Raw genomic sequence first — 24,208 nt, 5'->3', positions numbered from 1 at the left:
TCCTACTCCTTCTCACCCATATATTTTGTATTTTGAATTGTAACATTACACAAGTTCTGGACTTATTATATTTTGGTTTAATGTTTGGGTGTAACATGGGACATGCTGTTCCTCAGTGTTGCATAATGACTGGTGGTGATCCAAGTCCTTGACCACTTCTCACACACATGCATTTGCTTTCCCATGTGTAGCCAAAGAGTGGTGTTGACATAACCCTCTATTTGGCCAGCCTATATAACCAGCGGGGGGAAGAAAACATATATAAACGTCTATCTCAGAAGTAAATATTTGTCTCCATTATTAGTCAAATATTCAGTGAGAATGACAGAAATTGTGGATTAATTAATCAGGGCCTCACTGTTTGGGGTTTGCTTGTTCTCCCCATGCTTGTGTGTGTTCTCTCCAGGTACTCTGACTTCCTCCCACAGTCCAAACACATGTAGGTCAGGTTAATTGGTGAGTGTGACTGAATATGTGTCAGCCCTGTGACAGGGTCCCGTGCCTCTCAGCCAGTATCAGCGCTGACCCTTAAGGATAAACGGTGTGGCTAATGGATGGATAGTTAAGGCAGATGAAAGTTGAACTTCATTTGAACACAACGCTGCAGCTTTAATGCAGTTCATTACTTTATTCATGCACTACTCCACATGTTTTAAAACAGAGCATGGCATATACAGGCACCTCGTCTGTCCATTAGTTTGAAAAAACAAAACAAAAAAAAACCCAGTACATCATGCTGAAAGATAACACAGCCAAATGTCCTTATTTTAAAACAAATACTTTAGATGAACATTTACACATTACCAAAGGTGTCACTTAACATCTTTGTGTGCTGTAGGTATTTTAAGACTGAAACCATTAACATGATGGTAAGTGTGTTAAGACATTTGAATAACAGCTTTATGTAACCTGACAATCTTAGGCACACAATGTTGATGAGTATTCACATCTATTTGCTACACACCGCACTGAACTGAACCAGATTAAACACAGATCAAACTGCCCACAACGATTTCACAGTTTTTAAAAAAAAGGAAAGCACATTTAACTTCATATTCCTTTTCGTTTTCAATTAAACAATTCTCCTTACAGGAAAATGTACAAGCACTTCATGCTTTGATTATATATCTGCTGCCAATATATGTATTTATCTTTCAAATTATGGTTTTGATGATTCTATATATATATATACACACAACCTTTCTTGTCAAGCAATTGCAAGCCTTATAATTTTTTCCAGTATCCAAGGTGGCTAATTGACAATTAACAGATTCAAAGCAGGCTTATACTTCAAAGTAAATTGAAAATGGAATGCAGATTATTGTATTGAAAAGAAAATGGGCTTTTAGCACAAGTGGAGCACGTGTATGGACTGCTGTAGGGACAGTGCTTGTGAGATAACCAGGGTTGGAACTGATTATGGAAAATGTGTATAAAGGGGGAAAAGAGTTACAGTGATGTTATGATCACATAATCAGTCAAACTGGCTTAATTAATACATTATTGTAAACTAATTAAACTATGCACATTATACTAAGTTATATGACCCAATAAAGTCATTTAGCTTTCGAACATGTTTACTGGATTTTAATACAGTTGAAAGCTGAAAGGCAAACCTCTGGTTTATATAATTTTGATATTTATCTTTGTAAGTTGTGGTTACAATACTTAAAATTCAAAATCCTAATTTGTATATGGAAACCATAAAGTTAAGCATTCAGGAAAGTTGGCAGTATGGGTTAATGCAGCAGAGGCTTGCGACAGTTAATATATAACTCCTGCATGCATAATCACCCCCTGATGAGGTGGCTTCTCTCTATAGGGCATTTATTTTGTACATTTATACAAGCAGACACACACACACACTAATGACAATCACTCACGCAGACACACATACACAGTGTTCAGTACATCCAATTTCAGTATGAATTAAAAAGTTTGATAAAAATATATATATATTCATTTCCAGATGGGTTTCTAAGTGCCCTGCTTCATTACGTAGTGCACAGGAGGATAAAGACACTACAGTAAAAACAAACGCACAAAACAAACCAAAGACAAAGACGGAAAGCTAGTCTTCTATCGGACCTTGTTGATCGAGTAGAGCACGACATGAGGAAAAGTGCAACATCCAGTAACATGAGGTGGTGCTGTCCACAGTTACGCGTCTTTCACATCTGACACGTCGTCCTGCTTGCGTTCAGTCATTCGGGCACATCGTGGACAAGTTGTGGAGTTGTCGTAGTAACAATCTCTAAAGAGACAATCAACGAACACCAACATTATTTTGTACATAACGTCATGGTGTCCATTTGGGTAATGTGTTGTTTTTCTTTTTAAAGGGTTATTTCAGTGTTTGGGTAATTGTACCGTTTTGCTATCTATAGTATGTTGAGTGGGATGAGCTGCTTTTGTTATTTTTGCATATGCAGGACAAAGGTATGTTAACTGGTTATCTTTGACTAGATTAGCCCAATAACAGGATGTCTTTGGGATTTTTTTCACAAATACATTTTGAATTCCCAACAAACATAATTTGCTTGCACTGGTTGGTGGCGACTAACCTGTGGAAGACAGCAGAGCAGTCATGGCAGACTGAGGTGTGACTGTCAAAAGGGAACAGGATGTCTCCCTCCTTACACAGCTCACACACAAATCCTTTGGCCTGACAACGCTACGTGCACAGACACGCACACACACACACACACACACACACACACACACGTGGAGCAGAAAGTCAGGGTTTCAGGAGGGTAATATATTCCTTTAATTATCTATTCCTTTACCAAATAATGCAACTGTCAGTAAGTGCCCATTGACTAATAGAGGATGCTAAAAGATGCAATATGCTTACTAACAAAGAGAAGTCATTAGTATTGTTCATGGTGCTTTATGGATGAGCTCACCTCACAGTCCAGTTTGATGTGCTTTGCAAATGTAGTGTGGATCTCAGTGAGGGAACAGCTGAGTCTGCCACTGGAGATGTCAATCAAATCCTGTAGCGAGTACATGTCATCATTCTCCACAAAGTGCTGCCGATCTTGTAGCTGTGGAACACAAATACAAAAGAAAACTATCACTGAAAATGTGTCATTGCATCGTGAAACATTTGGTAACATGACACCAAACCTTGCTGAGGGTATCTCAAATAAGTGTGTGAGATCATACATGCCACCAAACACTAAAATAAACACCTTTTTTTGTGTTGGAAAGCTGTTTTAGCAAATTTACAAATATCGCTGCAAACAATTTCCAAATTCTGAAATAAAAGACAGACAAATTATAGCAAAGTATTTGATCTGATACTAAACTTCTACCAAGAATTGACAGTATTTGTAAAGACTAATATCTCATATAGTATCTCAATTGTCCATTGAGAACCTTTATCTATAAGCTTTCCACTTCCACCACATGGTGTTGCTGTTGTAACACATCAATTGTTAGTCACATGTCATCATGCCATGCCAGTGTACGGTATAGGGCCCTTTAACTGCAGCACGCAAAGTCAACATCATTTGTGGCCAATAGATATTGTAAAGGAACGCTGACCTGTAGTAACAGACGAGCCTCCATGGCCTCCTTACAGGTAATGAAATAGGGTTTCATCAACAGGATATCTTGACGGAGTTTCTATAAAGGAAAACACACACACACACACACACATCTTACTTAAAGCACAGGGTTGCAGTTGATTTCCCATCTCAACACATGAGCTAACAGTACTTTCAGCATAACTGCACCTGACGCAAAACATAGTGGCAAAGTGTTAGGATGGATTGGGTTACAAAACAGCTGTGGCATAACAACAATGAAAGTGTCGAGGCTAAATCACTTTAGACGGGATTTCTGGCTAAATGTGAGAACACAGCTCTCACAGATAATCAGAACTGTGGATTTCATTTATTCTACACTAAAAGTATCTTAACTCAGCAGTTTCTTCACCATCCCCTCTGAAAAAGTGACGCTACCTACCCTGATCTCGACCAGTTCCTCCACAAAGTTAAATAGCAGCGGGTTGATTTCTTTCAGCTTCAGCACAGGGCGGGGAATCATCAGGGCCAAGTAGCGCATAGAGGATCGACAAACCTGAAAGAGAGACAAACTGTCAGAACACAGAAACGTGCCCACAAGAACACTCTTAATCCCCCTTTCATACCAACACAGTTACAGAGGTTAAACCTGCATTGGTGGACAGCCTGAATAGGTCAAAGTGCATCTTCTGACCTGAAATCCTGGGTTGAACTTGGGTCAGATGACGATTGGCTTTTATAAACAGGCATTTCTATCAGAGATGGGAATTTAATTTACTGTTATTGATGTTTAAACATACTGACCATTAAGCTGAGTCCCCTTGAGAAATCTTATTAGACTTGAAAAAGCTCCACCAGAGCCAAAGAGGACATAGTAAGGCTGTGTAGCAGTCCTCGTGACTGGTAAAACTGACTTTAACGGACTACGTTTGTTTGATGCTTCTGTAATATAATTCTGTGTAATTTTGATGTTTAGCAGTGAAAGTACGGTTGCAGATTTGAGTCTCTTTCAACAGTGACAGACAAAAACAGACAGTATGATGTCAGTCTCGTGCAAAACTGCTTCAGTAAGTAAACCTACATCACTCACATCCTAATTCAATGAGGGATACAGGAAGTCTCTTTGTTTGATAGATAAAAGAAGATTTTTTTTGTGGCTGTTGAGGGTACCTTGCGTGGTTCAAACTCCCAGTTGTGGATGACACGAGCTGGGACGATGGCTGTGTCATTCCAGTGGCATGTGCTACAGTAATACTGGCCTGTGTAATCACACTGTCTGGCTTCACTTGGCACGCCCCCTTCAAGATAAATATGGAACAGTACAGTCAAACTAAACAATGTAGTCAAATACATCTAAAACACCTTAACCAACGGAGTAAATGTGTACTCACTCAGTGAAATAGGTGTACGACATTCTGCACAACGGTAGTCTTGCCGGTCCAGTCCTATCTCAGGGCAGATGCTGAGCTCGTACTCGGACTGGTGGCTGACCTTTGACCTGACACAAGGCTTGGTGATCATGTTCATACACTTACTATGGCAACGATAATAGCAACCTAAAACAAGAGAGGGATAATCACATGAACAACCTGTGTGCCATTAAAACATCCTATTCAGTACACAAGGGGATATTTTATGGTACTAAAATGTCTCCACCGTGCTACATGGGACCGATACACTGTATAGTGAGTATAGTGCGTCTCACCTGTGCAGGTATACCAAGTCTGGATAAGGCCCCAGATGATAGCGCTACACTTGTCACAGGTCTGTTTCACACTCTTGCTCTTTTCCTTGGAAAAGCGGTGCTCCAGGAGGATTCTCAGATTAGGCTCATCCTCCTCAGGGTCCTGTTAAGGGACAAAGTGCAAATACGAAATTCATCAACACCACCAGCAGTGACTGTTCATGTATGTTTATATTACTGCAAAATATGTGCACAATACTAATTTGTGTACAGTGAGGCATTCTCACCTCGTAAACTAAGTTTACATATTATACCATAGGTGTTACGGGGTGTATTTTGCCTGAAAATTGTGATCTGACACAAACTCAATGAAAAGAATAAAAATATGCAATATGCAATATCTGCACTTCTTTCTATTTATGTATTTTCACAGTCCTTCTGTTCTCGCTGATCGCCCCTGGAGCAACAAAGACAACTTTCCATTTGCCTAGACAAAACTTGCTTGTTCAGTTTGCATCAGATGGCAATCGAAACATGCAGTTACATTATTATATCACATAAAGTGCTCTGGGAAAATTCCTTTAAGTGTACAGCACTGTCTGTGACACTCAGCTGCTTGAACTAATGTACGTTTAGTGACATTCAACAAAAACAGCCTAATTCATGAAAAAGGGTCATTCTGTGCATGGCTGTTACCATGATTTATGCTCTAACATTTTTGGTAAGCTTACAGTACACACCCTGACACACTGACTGCAGGCCACCATTAAGATGAGAGGAGGTGGCCCTAAAGAAGAATCTCTTAGGGCCACAAAAAACTAAGGCTGGCCTGGCTATTGGAAATAAATCAGTACACAAAAAACACAGCTCAAAATCACTAACATTCTCTGTTCTATAAAATGCATTCACATCTTTACAGGACTCTTATTGATTTGTTTATTTGATTGTCCTGCAAGACGTCCTGAATTGTTCTGCCACTAGACCGTAAGTCATACCATATTTTGAGTAATTAAAAAAAACTCAAATAAGAAACAGAAACTGTGGATCTTGCTTGATAAGGCTGGCTATAATGAAGAATTCTAAACTTTCAAAGAGAACTGAAACTTCCCCAGAAACCCCTTGTTTCTCATGATCTCTGGGGTCACCAAACAGGCCCTGTCAAAACTCAAGGAAGAGACAAATGGAAGAGCTAAATAACCGTTTATCTGTTTTTCAGATCTGTAGAGACTCACGGCGGAATGTTGAGTGCCCGCCTGGGTGACAGATTCAGCCAGTTTGTTCATTTACAACTTCTTCCACAGATCACCTGACAACATCAGAAACTCTGGCTTTCACTCAAAGACTCAAAACTCGAGAATAAAGTCACTAACTTTGCCCTGCAGAAATAAAATATGTATTAATCAATATGCCGTGTTTAATCATTTGAAACTGAAGTTTGTCTGACGCTGCTTTGATTCTTAAACAATAGAAACCTAGTTTCTAGGTAATAGGAACCTTGTAGTTTCATTCTTAAATCGAGATAACGATCCTGTGTGTTTGGGCTCTTCTGGTAGATAATAAAACAAATTTGAACATACATTTATGAAATCATGACTTTGACCATAGCTTAAAAGAAGATGTCATTTGAAAATGCGTCAGATCTCTGTGTTCTGAGTTCAGCGATCGTGTGAGTGGGGATTTTATGGCCCCTTCAGCTCACATTCCTGAGATAAAGACAGTCCTCCCAAAAGCGATTCGACCATCAAGTACTTCTGCTTTTCTTTTACTCATCCATTCGGTGTATTACCCATTATCATTTCCTCTAAACTATTCCACAGATTAACTCGTTGCCACTGGAAAACATCTGTTGGCATACTATTAGTTTTCATTACTTGAATTGTGTAGTTTTAAAATCCACCAGCTCACCGAGTTAGAAGGATGTGAGGTTAGAAATGATAGTTGATTCATGATAATCAGTTCTGTTCAATCCTAAGAGCTTTTTGCAGTAGTATAAAAACTGGGTATGTAATTGATTTATGTGTCTCCCTAATCTCCACACATGCACTGATTTCACCTTACTCACAAATGTAACCTTAATTAATACTGGCCATTACCCACTTATATTAAGTGGGTAATATTATATTAATATTCTTTCACTGCGCAGTGTTTGGAGCCTGTCGCAAGTTTAGAGTGACATGCATCTAAAAATATAAGAATTAGACAAATAACACACATTGTTAAGTAGTTAGGAAATTCTTCAGCCGCCCTCTGAACTTTCTCAACTTTTGACTAACCCTGAGGTGATGGCGACACCTTCGCCCCTTGCCGCGGGGTGGCTCAGCCGTATCTGCTGAAGAAACTTTTACTGAACCACATGAGCTCACAAAAGGCCCAGTGATATCAGGAGCTCCACCAGGCCGCAGCGGAAAGGAACATGACGCCTTGTTTCGATCCGGAGCAAATTCCCCTCCTGTCATCTAAACCTCAAGGTGAACGATACTCTTCTTATGATCTGGGGTTTATGACGATTTAAGAATAGGCTCACAGAAGAAGCATTCAGTCGAGATAGGGTTCCAATATCTAAATTGCTTCAGGTAATTAATAATCCTCCAATGAATATCACAGAGATAAAAGTTGTTAACTTCATTTTCATCCAGTGTTTTCACTAATTAATACATCTGCTTAAAATATCAGGCTTCATTTGGTATTTGGTCTCCTGCAGAAGATTTTTCACTCATTCATGGTTTACTGTATTCATTTGTTTTTACTCATTCTGTTTAGTCATTCATTCATGTGGCCTACTTCCTTGATATCTGTTGGTCGTTGTTACTTGTGTGTGCCATTTATTCATTGGCTTATCTGTATGTTTACTAGTTTAGTAGAGGTATTTGTATTTTAATTAGTTAGTAGTTGTGCGATACATTTCTCCTTTCATAAAGAGCATGGTCATGTGATTTGTGTATGAAATTATAGTCGCTGTGCACCAAGTCAGCCTTCAATATGAGAGACTAAATGAATTAAAACGCTGCCCGTTTCATTTTTTCAAAAGGAGTGGTGCCTCAAGACAAACAAAAGGCTCCCTGTTATTTAAGATAAATATTAATTGCTGAGTATTAATCCACTCATTCCTCTTAACAAAATAAAAGTTATAACTTAAAGCTTCTTCGCACATATGTCGCTACATCAGTTTCCAGGAATGTCTGCGACGCTTGCTCTTACATACAGGGCCATGTGATACAATGACGGCTGAAGAGAGCCTTTATTTGAAATGTGTTGCGAACACACAACAGGATTTCTTACGATCTTCTCTATAACTTCTCTGACGCAGATCTCCACCCTTAAGCATTGCTTCTTAGCTACAGGCCAGCTATAACATAATCTAATTTGCCCTTTTAAACTAATGCACCTTTTATGTTATTCTTAACTCCTAAATTCTATATTTTCCAAATATGCTTGAATGCAGCATTAATTTCGGGGAATGTGTACAGTAAAAAAGACATGCTTTCATGCTGCATTTCTATCTGGAAGCATTTCTGTACAGCTGCGCATTCCACAAAATGAAAAACATGCAAATGAAATTAGCGAATTATGAATTAGTTAACATTTACTGATTGTAGCCCTGAGCCAGCACCAACAGTGACATCATGTTAACCCTTTCTCCACTCATTCCTCACTTCAGACCTTAAGCTCCTGCAGTTTGAGGCGAAGGTGGATAAGTTTCACCACAGTGTCCTTCTGTCTCTCCGAATGTTCTGGCAGCTCCAAGATCAGCTTTTTACACTCCTCTATGGCCAGTTTCAGCTGCTCAATGTCGGACGCCACAAATGAACCCTGTAAAAGATGAACGAGACCTAAAGCAAGTCTAAACATACAGTTACAATAGGAAGAACAGGAAGTTGCACATGTAAACACTCCCAGTTTTACAATGTGAAACTGTTTCATTTAGCGGCATAAATCATGTTGAGTTGAGGCATGCAGAAGAAACAATGTGTTACTGACCATAGGCCTTGAGAAGTGGTCCTCAGCTAGACCAAGATCCATGGTCCGATCTGAACTGTGGGTTCTGGTCCCAGAGAACAGCTCAGGCCTCGTTTCTGAAAAGAAGGCAGCATGGCGTAAAGCACTGTTCCTCTTGGAAGCATGCTCACCACAGTCTGGTAGATGCACTTGGTCATGCATGCTAATTTCACACACATGACTGTGGTCACTCAAGGCAATCCCTGCACACCGACTCACCAGTCAAGAAGTCTAGAAGAAGGATACAGAAGCTTGAAATAGAAAACTGAAGGCATCGCAGGTAACTGTCTTCTCAGCACTGGTAATGTATAACCAAGTCATCTGACAAGACGGTGCTGATCCCTGTGGCTGCTTTACAATCAACCTGTTACGTAATCATTCACATAATAGGCTTCTACATCATTTAACGTTCTCATTGGATATAGAGACAACTGCTGCTGCAAAAATGTGTTTCATCTGTGGATCTGTACATGTAAGATTGGGCCTATGCGCAATTATTTACAAATATCTAATAAGAGTTAATACTTGTATGATATTGTAATGTGGTGAAGATATTAGGCCTACTCACAGGGAGACACTGCAAAAGAGATGCACCGAGTGATTATGAAAAAAGGGGTGAGCATGTGGTTTCTGTACTGTAAGTGATCAGGTTTGCTGTTTAGAGCTACATTCATAGATCTTGTACTTTGGCCACTTGGGGGCAGCCAAACAAGCTACAACACAACTTCTGACTTGTCACCTTACAAGGTTGTTATGGCAGGTTTAACAGTAGATGTACGACAATGTACATATCCAGCAGACACAGAGCAGCATTAGCATTCATCTGGAGACATGTTTCTGCCGTCTCACAAGTGTACATCCAGTATTCATTTATTTATATCAGCCCTGTTTTGGTCTTGTGAGAGACGCATCTGGCTCTTGACCTGCTAAATGCTCCGGTGTGTTGAGCAGCTAGTCGCTAACTGTGTCTGTGTGCTGTTTGGTGCTGGACAGGGCACGTGGATGTGTCCACAGCCCTGTGAAATATTGATAAGTGCAATTTAAACTGGATGCAACATTTACACATAAAAATACAGCAAGATAACACAAAAAATGGGAATAACTGTATTATGAGTATTCCTCCAAGAGGACATCATGTGGGCAGTTTAAGGTAATCCAATGAAATTACCTTGTAATAGATACTACCTTAAAATTACTACTGTTTTTATTAAATCTGTATCAGAGGTGTGTTGATACTTGCATGACAATTTTCAAGGCTGTTCTTTGGACTGCTGTAATGAACTGCATAGGATTATTGTTTCCAACTCATGTGTAGAGTTAGAATTAGACTGAGGAACGACTCAAAGCAATATACCAGCAGGAGCTCCCCAAACGCAAAGATTGATCACAACATTTAGGACACACTCAGTCCAAGTCAGTATGCCAAATAAAATCTGTGTCGAATGAACACTTAAAAAGACACTCTGATAGATATCAACAGTTATAAGCTAATAAGTATGACTGACATTTCAATTTTGAAAAGTGAAAATCTAGCAAAACTGAACTGAAGAATCTAATAGAAGAAGGAGGAAATGAAACAAACATGAAAACTATGCCAATCACATATGTTAATTAACTTACTCTCTTACTGAAAAAGTAAGAATGCCATTGTTACCTGCATACACCTCAAAAGAAAACATGTTGAGTGAATTCTGCCTCTCAGTGCCAGACAGAGAGAGGACAACGAAGCGGACAAAAACACAGACGACACCAGTGAAATCGGCTCAGCTAACAGTCTGTCAGGCTTGCGTTGATCCTATGATTCCCAAATCCTAAAATACAGGAAGTGTTAAGTGTTTCATTTCCTCTTCCTTTAGCTACAGCACTGTCCACTTCCTTGGAGCTACTCACAGCAGCTCAGTGTGGTTGTTCTTTATGAATTAAGATCTGTTCTAGGCTACATGAAAAGAGCTCAACGTGTACAAATGGTTGAACGAAATAAATTGTCAAAATCAGTGTCATGAGGGAGTCAGTGCTCCACACAGAGGGGGAACCATAGTGATATAACCTCAGCAGCTAGCAGCCTCATTGTATTTGGCACTGTAAGAAAAACAAGTTTACATCTGCAAGTATGTGACATTTAGAATAGAGAAACTATGATCTCAGAGAACAGCCACTGCAGTACCCATCTGTTTAGTAAGGGAAATGTCAAGGAAATCTATAGATTAGGCAGATTACTGAACCCCCTTTCCACCCACAGATCAATAAAATATTTTATTTTCAACCTAATGTTCACAGAACTAAACAAGTATTTTATCCATCTGATGACAGACCACATGCAGGGAAGTCTATTTACAGAATACTAAATCACACATCTTTTCAGAGCATACGGGATATAATAAACCTGCCAAAGTAGACTACACATGCTTCCCAGCCAAAGTCAAATTTTGCAACATCAAGATAGGATCTGAAAAGTGTAATTTTCTCATCCTCATTTCATTACATGTCAATATTACATTTCTGGGATTTTCCCTTGTACAGTTGTGATACGCTGTAGTCCTATGCCATGTATTTTAGTGGTGAAATGTAGCATATGACACATCAGACTCAGTTTAAGTCTTGACTCCAATAAGTCATGTCCATATGCCTTCATGTTTACACCTCTTGGTTCATTGGTAATAAATTAGAGTGTACATGAAACAGACTCACGTCTACCAGCAACAATGTTTCTTTTCTTTGAACTAATCCACTGATTTGGTGTGAAAGTAACCTTTAAGTGAGGTTACGTTCTGCCCTTGAGGTGGCTGTGTCACGATTGGCGTGTGAAGAACTTCTGCAGACTTTACCGTGCTGTGGGGGCGTCTTGCCTCCGTGGGAACCATCTTCCTCCTCTCCACGATCGAAGGGATTGAGGCGGGTTTGGCGGAAAAGTGCAAGTCTCTCATCATACTCCATTTCATTGGCTACATCTAAGGAAGACAAAACACACTGCAGTCACACACACACACACACACACTAATTAACTCCTCTTCTGTGTTTTTGGCAGGAATGAGGACCATGGACATCTTTTAATAGAAGCCTAGTAAATAATGTTTATTGCTTATTGTTCCTTGTGTTCCTGCTCAGTTCCCAAACCATCAGGGCTGTTTTCTCAGACCAAGTCACAGAAGACATAATACAATTGTAGCATTCCCTTCGATTATAAATAATAAGATTATGAATAATGCATTGTCATGTCAAGAAGTTTAGAAAGGTGTTTGCAGCTCTTAAAAACATGAACAGCATGACTAAAATACTGGACTGATTTTTATAAACACAATTAATGGAGGTTTCTTGTCAATGGCAAGTGGTCTGCAATAATTCTGAAGTAAGCAAATTATAATAGGAAACCTCAACATAAGCTTCAACAAAAGACATTGGGTAGTATTATTACATAAATTATTAAATCAGTCAATGTGCTCTATTCGGACGGACAATGACAACACTGCCACTGAGCAGGCTGCAAAGGCTGCTGGTTAGCAGGAAGTCACTTCTACGTAACGATCCTGAAAGCAGAAATGTAAATCTATCAAACTGCTGCCACACATGGAGCAACATGACAGGGTCTGGGAACTGTAGTATGCACAGCTTAAACCTCACCTCAGCATTTACAACCAATCAGCACTGCTGCTGACAGTCCTCCTCCACAAAGCGGTAACCTTGATTATGCTTCGAGCATTACGGCTAAACATACACGAGGTTGAATATATTTACTGACAGCTATGCGACCAAACATTTGAAAGGTCGCATCAGCATCAATACACAGATGTCAACAACCGGCTAATGTTAACCTAGCTAGTTGACGTTAGCAAGCTAGCTTTCAAAACAAACCAATCATCTGTTTTGGTGCTAATGAAAGCTAATTTAACGGCTCGCTCTGCTCGGAAGCTTACCCCGTTGTTGAGCTTATTTGTCATCAAAGAATTGGCAGCCGTGTAATCTATGTTTGGGTGGACGCTTGTAGTTAAAATGAAGAGTTGCGCCCGTGTTGTTTTGTCTCTGTCATCTGCAACATCACAAGGCAGAAAGCGTCATCAAGTCATCACTGTTTAAAGGCTAGGTTCCGGTTGGTATTTTCAAAATATAATCCCATATGACTACCATGCATTACATTGTGCCATTTATATAAATAAATTCAGGGTTAGATACCTACGCTTAATTGAAATATTAAACAAAAACATAATAATTCCGTGCCTTGTCTAAATTTATCACATGAAGCTGCACTAGCATATATGAAAGTAATATTTGATGCTTTTACTTTGAAAAAATAAACCCATCCATTCCGTCTCTTTCCTGAGATAAAAAAAAACACCTTGGATGTGGCTACGTGACATGACAGGACTTTTCTTTCCTCTAATGAATCACAGCTTGTCCCCAGAACATCCAATAATAACTACTGATAGAATGAGAGATTGCACTGATGATAAAAGTTTGTAATACTATCAGTTTTTATCACATTTCAAGGCACAGCGTTTCAACAGACTCAATCAAATTATTTTCTCATTAATTACAATGAACCTGTGTCTAAAATGCCCACAGTTTTGCAGATATGTAAGTGGCTTTTTGTCTGTCTGAAATGGCTAAGGGAAGAAAAGTCCACACTGTTTAGCTTCTATATAAAAAGATGGTCACATATTACAAGGAAAACAGGAGAACAGGATTCCTGGACAAATGATCACATTATTACTAATGTATATTCAAAGAAATGTAACACATGATACAAAATGTATTCCTATTAAAGAAGAATTACTTAGTCACATCAATTAGGCTGGTGATGTCACCAACCTAAATAGTTTGTAGAATAGCACATCAATATACATGAACACAGCAAATACAGCATGAGGCCATGTTTCATGGAAATTCCATAAAATGACTATAATAGTGAATTAGGTTTATGGCCGTGCTGTATCTTCAGTGTACACACACTGCAGAGACAATTTGACATAGACAGAAAATTTTAAACTCTCTATGCAGGCAAAGTATCTATAAATGGTCTGATGTATGATCTATGACTTAGATGTCTATGGAACAGCGAGGGCAGAGCCGGCTGATGTGAACTACACCAATCTGAGACTGACCTGCGTTCTGAATGGCTTCATTACCTCTCCTTTACCACAGGCTTTGCTAATGAAATCATTTAAGCAGCCTTTCAGTGGAATATGAGCAAATAATTAAAATATCATGAATTAGAATAAGTTTTGAAGCTGTGCTGAGATTCTATGCATATCAAGTTTACTGTGTAAATCCTCTCATCAGCAGGGTACATCAGCAGATGAGTCCAACAACAGTGTTCAACAATTAGTGTTTTTTCACAAATAAGTTTTGAACACCAACACATTTGCTGTTTATATTAAAAAAAAAAATACTGACATGGTCATTTACAATATTCTGGCATACTGTAAATACACCCACATACCTTGTTTTAGACTTTGATTTATTATTTATTTATCTTTATTTGTGTGTACATATATATATGTTTCTATTCTTATTGTTTCACTTTGTGTGTCTTTTATATTTATTTCTATTTTATATTGTTTCAGTCTGGAACAGGCACTAAGAAAATTTCACTGCACATTATACTGTGTATAACTGTGTATGTGACAAATAAAGAATCTTGAATCTCTTGAATTTACATTAGTTTACTGTAGGCTGTGATCATGTGGGATTCATGTTGGAGCTTATATTTAGAGCATAATGCAGAGAGAAAGAAAGAGAGCAATGATGGGGGCGGGGTGACTATAAGACACACACATCATGGAAAAGATAGTTCCATAAAATCAGATCAGTCAATGTAAAGTACCATTGAGGCCAAGCAACTCAAGAAGAGCTGATCTTATGGATGACCCTGAATTTTCTCAGCTTCAGTGTTGAGTGTTTCCTGTTGTGGAGACTCTTTGATGCTAACAGAGCCGCTTTGTGCGGTTAACTGAGGGAACAAGTCATAACCCTAACCGTAACTGTAAATATGCTCCCCACAAATAATACAGTCACACATCAGTCATCCTTTAGACAAATCAGCTATAATTAAACCCAAGTGCATGTCTATATTCAATAACTGAATGAAAATAAAAAATGTGAAAAGAAAATATAAATTCAGCATTTATAACATTAATGCATCACATCGAGAACTAATTCAAAATTACAATAATACAGAAATTCAGTCATTAAACATTTATAGATTCGTGTATTTCATATATTGTTATATTTATTTTATCATTCAAACTTTATTTACATTGCATATTTCCTTCAGGGGGAAGCACAATGTGCTGCACAACCCGTGAGAATTAAGTTGCAGCCACAAACTCTTTGTGGACAATAAACACAATTGAAATTGACATATTAATATTACATGTCGGTAAAAACCATTAAGAAGTAGGAATAATAATATAATAATAAAACAATAAGACCAACAGTAAAAATGTCAGTAAAAATAAAAAAAGACATATGAACAGAACCATTAAAAAGTAAGAATAAATTCAATCAAGTAAAATACCAATTGAGACCAACAGTTGACCAATAAAATGTGAATTAAAATAATAATAGTAATGATAATTCAATAATAATAGATAATAATTCAAATGAAAATAATAGTTAAGACTTGCAAACCAGACTGCTGAAAGCTGCAGCTAAAAAGGAATGTTTGCCTGCATGTCGGGGAGATATTGGGGTGCCAGACCCCAGAGTCCCTCCAACCATGTGCAAGTTAAGTTTGGACCAAAATTAAATTAATTTTCATTCACTGACATCTGAACATAATAGGTAAGCTTTATTCATTATTAAGTAACGTAATCTGTGCTTCTTAGTGCTCAGTAGTTGGACATGTAAAACCTTCAAACAAAGGATTCAAAGCTGTGGAGCAGACCTTGCAGCTACTGCCATCTAGAAATTATTATTTGTTCAGGGTAACAAATTATTTTTATGGTCAGATCACCAGTTTTTCATTCATTTTTGGTTTTATTTTTAATGCCCATTGTCAGCCTCTGAAAAAACTATGCCAAAGTCTAAAATATAATAAAATGACGGCAATAAAACAAGTGCACCATTACAACCAGTAATAAAATGTCAAGAATAAAGAAGACAGATCAGAAACGTATAAAAAGTTAGCTAGAATTTAAAAGAGATGTCAGTTTGCATGACAATTTTTCCTCTCTCGCTCTTTCTCTCTAAAAAATGCTAAAACTGTCGGATTCATTTATTTTCTTCTAATTACGCCCACGTGGGTCATCTATAATAAACCCAGTACTTTATGGAAGGATTTAAAACAGTTAAGATTTTTAATTTTCTGTCCTTTAAAACAGGATGAGGATTTATATTCATTCATGCTGGAAATCCCCATCCCTTCAGTGATGGTATTTACAACACAGCAACTGAGCTGGATCATGAGTTTAAACACAACATTTGAAAAACATCTCTGTTGTGTTATTCATCAATGGCCCTTCTGTCTGCCGAGGGCAAACGTTATATTGCACTTTTTTTTTTTTCATCTATGAAGCAGAAAAATGTCTTCATGATGCATGCAAATATGTTGAAGCTCATGGATGATGTTAGATTTTATGCATAGCATTACAGAGCTACTTGTAAAGGTGTTCTTGTAAATGAATTGAGTGTTTTGAATAAAAAACCAAGAGCAGCAGCTATAATTGGATAACTGTGAGAACCAGACATCCATTTCCTTGAGAAATAGTAAACTGTTATCTTGTTAGCGTGCACGTGAAAGAAAGCTTTGGTTTGGATATTTGGTCTCAAAATAACTAAAACAACCTGCATACTATGAAATAAGAGGAGGAAAAATATACTGGAGGGGTGATCAGCAATGATAATGATATTATTCATTTACCACAGGCTCTTGTTTTGACCTCTTTATTTGAGATAAATAGATCACATGTAAACAAGGATTACATATAGTGGACAATATAGTCTAGTCTATAAAATAACTGTACAACAAAGTCCTGTTTTTATCATTTGGAAGTTAACATGGGATGCATGCTGCGGTTCTTATACTTATACCCACAGCATTTACAATACATCAGGTTTTCTTTAGGAGATATACAGAAGTGCTGAGTACCAGAGTCTCATTACCTTTAATGAGACCTTTAATTAGGTTAGTCCTATGTTCTCTATCTATTAAGATCCATACAGCAGATACAAGACAACCATACTGGACATTCACAATCCTCTGTGACAACTCCCACGCCAAAAAGAGAAAAATACAGACAATAAAGTTATTGTATTAAAACAAAAATATCATTAAGCCTATAAATAGTACAAAAATGACACTGAAAAATATTGAGGACTAAACTGAATGATAACAGCAGGGACTGTAAATCATATATTACTTAGCAGCAAATAGTCTGGCAAGCATTGTTCAAGTACTATAGCGTACAGCAGTCTACATGAACATCAATGTTAACATGCACATTTCACATGGTAGCCATCCCCCAAACCAGTGAAGTTGAATTATTATTATTAAGACAGCTTAATAATGGGATCTGCAATGGGATCTTTGCCCCAACTGTGCCAGAGCACTTACACCCCAGCTCAGTGCATGGGGAGGAAAATAAAAAAAACTACACTTCATGGCTCAAATACAAGATGACTGATTTTCATTTTGTCTAAAATATGTGTTATTTACAATAAATCCTTAGGATCAATAAAGAATAGGATATCATAAGACAGGCCTGCATAAAATAGAATGAAATGATTTTTTTCAAAAACAGCAAACTTGTTGATTTGCAGAGTAAAGCGAGCAGATCCAAACTAACCAGATCTGGGACAAAGAACAGCATGTCCGTGTGGGACACTGTAGCCAGTAGCCAAGAATTTTGACAATTTTTACATGCATCTTTTATCCATAGTGCAGATGTTCGGACCGAGCACGTGGACAGGAAGTAAACAGCGTGAGAAAGCTGCATTCAGCACTTTGGTCTTAGCTTTCCTGTTGGCGGCGGATACAGAAGGCGCACAGAAGGTGCCAGGAGCGCACTGAGGCTGAAGCTTCCAAACGCGCACCTCTGCTCTGCTTCAGGGTCTTTGACAGTTTCGGTACGGTTGTTAATGACAGCCTTCCCAGCTGTCCTCACAGCTTTGGAAAAAAAAATATGACAGATTTTTAGAAAAGCGTCTTTTTCTCGCAGTGGTTTCAAAACTGGAGCCAACCAAAATGCGGGACATCCTCTTGATATGTGGGGCGCGGAACAAAGAATAAAAAAGACCTGATCACCTTGAGCCATATGCTCAATCTTAAGGTACATTTCAGGACAACTTGATCTGTTGAAAACTGTCTTGGAGTTGTCTTTTGGCGGTTCCATGTATTTGTTTTATTGGGTCTAAAAGCAGTGTAAAAAAAAAAAAAAAATCTATATTTTCCCGACAGGACATGTATGACCTATATAACTGAAATCAGTCTCAGAAACCTCATAAGAAACCGCCCCCTTCTTCACACTTCAAAGAACCACATAAACTTCTAGAAATCACTTTGACATCTTTCATAACCCTCTAGCGCCCTGGGCATCAGGCCGTCCACCAACCGAGGCCATTCATGTGATTTCCCCCATCATTTTTTCTTCAACCACCCAGTCATTTATTTTGAGTTGGAGGAGTAATTCACTCGCAGCACCATCAAACAGACTACAAACAAGGATATTTAAGATGCTTAACAAGCTTTTTATCGCTTTTAATCTATTTCCTGATCTTCTTGTGCCACGCTTAAAACACATTACCCGGCCAATTCTTCTCTAAACAAGAACATTTGTTGTCTGTTTTAGTCTCATTCTCGTCAGAATGAATGCTTCTCCCTTTCAGATGATGCGCAGATATGGCAATTACTTTAAAACAGTGGAGAAAGGACAGAGGACGTCCCAGGGCCCGAACACAAATCATCCATCACAACAGCTTTGAATATATTGAATATTCAACTGACTTGAATGTTTGCTCCCAAAGACAAAGTTCCAGCTTTGCAGATGCTTTTGTTCTGGGTTATTTCAGAGGGAAATAACCATTTCATGAGCAGGCTCACCAGGCCGAAATTATGTCTCACTGACTATATCCAATAGGTTATATGCACAAAAATAAAAAAGCTTCTCAACACTGTCGTTACGTCTAAATTTAATAATGGAAGAAATTCAGCTGAGAAATCTTTTTATACATTTCCAGTGCATGGTTTCAGTTTATTTTCTTAATTTGTTAATAAGATTTGTCCGTAGCTTTTAAAAGCATAATTAAGGTCAGATTATTTCGACTAACAGGAAACAGCACTTTATAAACAAGAACATCAAAAATGATTAACAGAGATCTGTACTTGTTTTAAACCAAAAAAAAAATGCATGTAAATTTATATAATTTGGTCCAATAAACTACTGACACACTTAACTGAGTTCCCAAGTGAAGGATCTCTCTTTGTTAAGGAAGTCATTAAATGTCAATGTCCAGATGTTTCCCAGTGCAGAAACCTGGGCACGGATTGGCTCAACGCAACATTAAATAAAACTGCAGACATGCGTGGAAACTAAAATCCATGAGATGTAGCGTACTCAAATCTTTGTCAGAGGTAAAGTCTTTGTTCGCGCATCAGTCACGGCTCACTTCAGCTTCTGACACAGTGCAGGAGGTACGGGTGGGCGGTGTTGGTCACCTGGTGCTCTGGTTTCCCTCCTAAATGCGCACGGTGTCACACGCCGAAGCACCACGAACACAGAACCAGCTCCTGCAGGGTTTTACGCAGCTCCTGGCTCCGGTAGGCGTAGATGAGCGGATCGATGAGCGAGTTACAGATGATGAGGATGAGGAAAAGGTTAAAATTCCTGAAGAAACAGTTGCAGAACGTGCTGGTGGGGCAGGTGAGGATGAGGATGAGGTGGAGGAAGAAGGGGCCCCAGCATAAAATGAAGACCCCGAGCAGGATGGTGAGGGTAATCGCTCCCTTCATGCTCGTGGACTGGCGCCTGCTTTTGTGGAAGGCCATGATGCGCCGGGAATGCACGTGCGCCAGGACGAACATGTGCAGGTAGAGCACGGCGTTAAACACCAAGGTGGTGCAGAAGAAGGTCACGAGGCACACGATGACGGCGTTGTCGGTGTGGTAGACGATGAAGAGGATGCTGGATGTGATGCTGGCCAGCCACACCACCACGATGATGGCGATGGCGCGCTGCGTGGTCATGATGCTGTGATAGCGCAGCGCGTAAAAGATGGTGATGTAGCGGTCCGCGGCGATGGTGCACAGGAAGGAGAGCGAGGACACCACGGAGCTGCAGATCATCACGTCGATGACGTTGTCCAGGTGGCGCAGCATGCCGGGGTGCACGACCATCAGGCCGTGGTCGTTGAGAAGCATGAATATGGTCTCCACCACGTTGCTGACACTGACCAGCATGTCGGACACGGCCAGGCAGCAGATGAAGTAGTACATGGGAGAGTGCAGGTTGCGGTTCTTGATGATGGCCAGGATCACCAGGATGTTCTCCACCAAGCTGATGAGCCCCAGCGCCAGGAAGAGCTCCTGAGGGATGCGGATCTGCACGCAGTCCAAAGAGTTTGGCTCTCCGGTGCTGCTGTTCGTTTCGTTCTCCTCCATAAAGTCACTTAGATCCACGTGGAGGATGGAGGGGTTGTGTAGGGACCTGTTGGTTATATCCATGTCTGGCTTTTATGTGATGGCTGACTGGGTTACGGGGTGACCTGCTGGATTTTACTGCAGCACACAGTCTCAAACTGTTGTTTCATCAGTTTTCCCTGTGGTTTGGAGGATGCTTCTGCATCAGCTGCTGCACACGCGTTGCCCCAAAGCCCGCTGGGAAGAATCAAGCGACGCGTCCGAGCAGTTGTTCAGTTGTTGAACCCATCAAGGCGTTGACAGTCAAATTTTCACATTAAGTAGCAGTTGAATTAAATGCTGCTACTTGTTATTTCAGCCATGAAAGAAATTCTTCTCGGCTACGGGGGAGAAGTTCAGTGAACGCACCGCAGCAGTCTGGAGAGTTGGCGCTTTTATCCGAGAGAAAAGTGCGTCTCCTCGCCCCCAACTTGTCCTATGGATGCGACTTATCCAGCGCGCGTATCCATAAATTATCCTTCTCCATCAAAACACCGCTCTCACAATTCATGTTGTCTCTCCCTCATGGGTGACCTGCCCGTCAGCAAAACTCCATGTTTCAGCTCAGACTGATCTAAGCAGAATGGTGACAGCGAGCAAAGTGTCTTTGGCACCTCGGGGACTGGAGACTATGGCTTGTTCGAACATAACTCAGTGATGCTGAGTCCTGGAGGGCTTCGGGCGACTCCTCCTCTCACACAGACGTCAGCTGGGCTGCGGCGCTGTCTCACGGCGCTCTCTGACACGCGCAGTTTAGGCGGAAAAAGGAGAGCAAAACAGGATGGTGATGCTTTTTTTTCTTCTTCTTCTTCTTCTTTAAAGCGTTATTCAGCCTATTATTTCATCCATGGCGTGTCTGTTCGAATACATTCCATGCACTGTCATTATTTCTACATTTATATCTTATTTTGATCATATTATTTAAAAGATGTTCCCTCTCAAAGAACACCTGTGCGCACTATCCCACCTGTCTCCTGCTTGTGGAAGCATGGACTTTAGAAAGCACTTTATCTTTAGTTAGAGCCTTTTGAATCCACTATAAGAAGTTGAATCAAAATTAAAAGGGCAGCCTCACATTTCTTCACGAGTATCTAATTGCAATAGCCAGCTCATAATTTGAATGCAAGTGATGTGGGGCAAAGTTCACGGTCTGTGGAAAACAGAAGCGTTTCAGTGGACAGTGCCTCCTGAGCCAAGAGGGGCAGTGAGGGGATTTAAGAAATATGAGGTATGATTTCAGTAAAACCTCCTTTGGCCACAATTACTTGCTTTTAACTGCCGAAACAAGTCTGGGACGCCAAGTAGGTCAAATACATGTTGTCACCCACAAAGTCATGCTCAAAAATTCATTCAAAGTCATTTTTTTGTGACCGGAAAGTATGAAATCCTCAGCTGAACAACGCCTGACAATCATACATGAAACATGAAACTGCCCAACTGTCTGGTCTAAAATGTGTCTTGTGGTTTTAAAGTAATGAAGTTTCACATCATTTGAATGGCTGCCACCTGCTACACAATGAAATATAGTTACTTTGACGCCTTTAAAACAATTTTTAAACTTTCTGTATTGCTTCAGTTTAATGTGCTGCAATGTTGCCTTCATCATTGCATCCATAAGTGGATATAATAAGCTAATGCGTAGCATATTGTCACCATTCATGGAGTTTAATACAGACACAAGTAAGCTTTGAAAACAGATCTTTGTAAAAATGACTTTTTAGATTTACTGTCTATAATTTTCCATCCACAGGTGTATTTGAGTCAGGGGTTTCTTTGTTTTCCACCCAAGCTCATTTATCAGAAATGTAGGCCATAGATTCGAATCAGAAATCAAAGGGTATATAAAAAGTCCTGAAGTCGTGAAACTTCCACTGAGCTCAAGGCGCTCACCTGACATGACTGGACAGCAGTCACAGCACGTCACGTTTCTGCAAATCACACATTTAGGCCTGAAATGTGTGATCTACACACAACTAATCTGCAGCTATTTTGATATAAATCCTTGAAGTTCTCATATAGCAAACATTCTCTGGTCTCAAATGTGAAGATTTTTGTTTTATATCATCACAGACTGAGTACATTTGAGTTTTACAAAGGCTAGATGGGTTCAAATAAAAGTATATTTTTAGGTCTCAATTTTTTTAAATTTTGGGATGTGGGACCTGCTTGCGTTAGGTAATTATAGAGTGATGACTACTGTTGTGGGCAGCAGTGGTGACAGCACTGGAAGCCCCTCAGACAGCCTCTGATCCTCCCGCACAGGTCTTTCAGAGGCACCAATATGAAAGCCTTTCCATACTGCTGATAATCACATGGAACGGTTCTAAGCCTCAACCATAGCTCCAGGTGAAGTAGGAACAATGACATCATTTGACCATCAAGCACAGTCACAGAGTGTTATCATGTGGCTCGCTGAGTAACTAAGTTAGTGTATGGACAGTTCCAGTATGTATAGAGGCTGATTTGTTCAGTGTCTTTAAAGTTTATGTCCTCTCAGTGAGGGAGAAGCCTTTACGTCGACTTTAGTTTAGTGTGCTACTTGTGAAGTAAACAGGTCATGAGACACTTCTTTTTCCTGCAAGATGTAAACAAAAAAAAAGAAATTATAAAAGGCATTACAGACTGTTATGCATATTACTCCAGACGCAACTATGAAATGATGAGCAAAATGGGGCAACATAACAACGGATGTAGAATTAAAAATTTTTTTGTTGACATGCTGCCAGAAGTAGTTAGAGTTTTTAAATGCAGTGAATCAGCCATCATTGTGTGAGGTCATGACTATCTGATTGAAGGCAAAAGTTAGAAAATATCTGTCATATTCTGGCACTGAATATAACTTGATGGACAACAGCAGACTGTTGGAGAAAAACTGGCAGACTGTCTGTGCTGCTGCTATATTGGTGGGTTAAGGGTGCAAGTCATCTCAATGTAGTGTAAAAAAAAAAAAAAAAAACAGCTCTACTGTACTGACACTACACTGTAATGCAACATGAGGCATCATTATTAGAAAATATACTGAATAATTCAGTTTGTGTTTTTTTTTTAAGTCCCTTGCCATATTTTGTAATTTTTTAGCTAATTGTTCGGAAGGACAGCACAGAAATCTGATGAACATAGTTATTGTTATTTATAAAAGTGTGTTGGGCCCTGCACCATTTTATGGTGGAGACTACGTTTCTCTGTCCTTTGAACAAAGGGCTCCCTCTCTGAACTCAGCTTCCCAGAGTCCTTACGTTTTCACACACACAGGTGCTAAACACACCCCTGGACCCAGCTTTACAGCAACCTTTGGCCAATGTGGGATACATGACCCTATAACCTCAGGCCACAAAACCAGAGCTCCCCCACTGCTCTCTCTCTCTGATCTCTCACCTGGACTGTGGATAG

General features: G+C 39.5%; 2 protein-coding genes across 2 annotated transcripts; both read right to left on the bottom strand.

The window, feature by feature from the left end:
* Nucleotides 1-623: 623 nt before the first annotated feature.
* def8 (differentially expressed in FDCP 8 homolog) lies at nucleotides 624-13,235 on the bottom strand. The gene is made up of 12 exons (XM_070838046.1): nucleotides 13,122-13,235; nucleotides 12,036-12,158; nucleotides 9,193-9,287; nucleotides 8,875-9,024; nucleotides 5,236-5,377; nucleotides 4,922-5,086; nucleotides 4,701-4,828; nucleotides 3,973-4,086; nucleotides 3,550-3,630; nucleotides 2,907-3,047; nucleotides 2,565-2,674; nucleotides 624-2,254 (listed from the first exon to the last, which is right to left on the bottom strand). Exons 2-12 carry the CDS (start codon nucleotides 12,142-12,144, stop codon nucleotides 2,161-2,163), a joined length of 1,329 nt encoding a protein of 442 aa, XP_070694147.1. The 5' UTR covers nucleotides 12,145-12,158; nucleotides 13,122-13,235; the 3' UTR covers nucleotides 624-2,160.
* Nucleotides 13,236-19,894: 6,659 nt separating this feature from the next.
* Nucleotides 19,895-20,910, bottom strand: mc1r (melanocortin 1 receptor). The gene has a single exon (XM_070827662.1). It carries the CDS (start codon nucleotides 20,861-20,863, stop codon nucleotides 19,895-19,897), a length of 969 nt encoding a protein of 322 aa, XP_070683763.1. The 5' UTR covers nucleotides 20,864-20,910.
* Between the last annotated feature and the right edge of the window lie 3,298 nt (nucleotides 20,911-24,208).

This window comes from Pempheris klunzingeri, chromosome 1, assembly GCF_042242105.1.
Source record: "Pempheris klunzingeri isolate RE-2024b chromosome 1, fPemKlu1.hap1, whole genome shotgun sequence".
NCBI lineage: Eukaryota > Metazoa > Chordata > Actinopteri > Acropomatiformes > Pempheridae > Pempheris > Pempheris klunzingeri.
The sequence above is the reverse complement of the archived record's forward strand: the minus strand, read 5'-3'. Positions and strand labels throughout refer to the sequence as shown.

Coding starts and splice junctions, on each gene's coding strand:
- def8 (XM_070838046.1), bottom strand. CDS start 12,144: ATGGAGTATGATGAGAGACTTGCACTTTTCCGCCAAACCCGCCTCAAT. Junction 3,048..3,549: donor AGGCTCGTCTGTTACTACAG/GTCAGCGTTCCT, acceptor TGTGTTCCACAG/CTACAAGATCGGCAGCACTT. Junction 2,675..2,906: donor ACATCAAACTGGACTGTGAG/GTGAGCTCATCC, acceptor CTGTGCACGTAG/CGTTGTCAGGCCAAAGGATT.
- mc1r (XM_070827662.1), bottom strand. CDS start 20,863: ATGGATATAACCAACAGGTCCCTACACAACCCCTCCATCCTCCACGTG.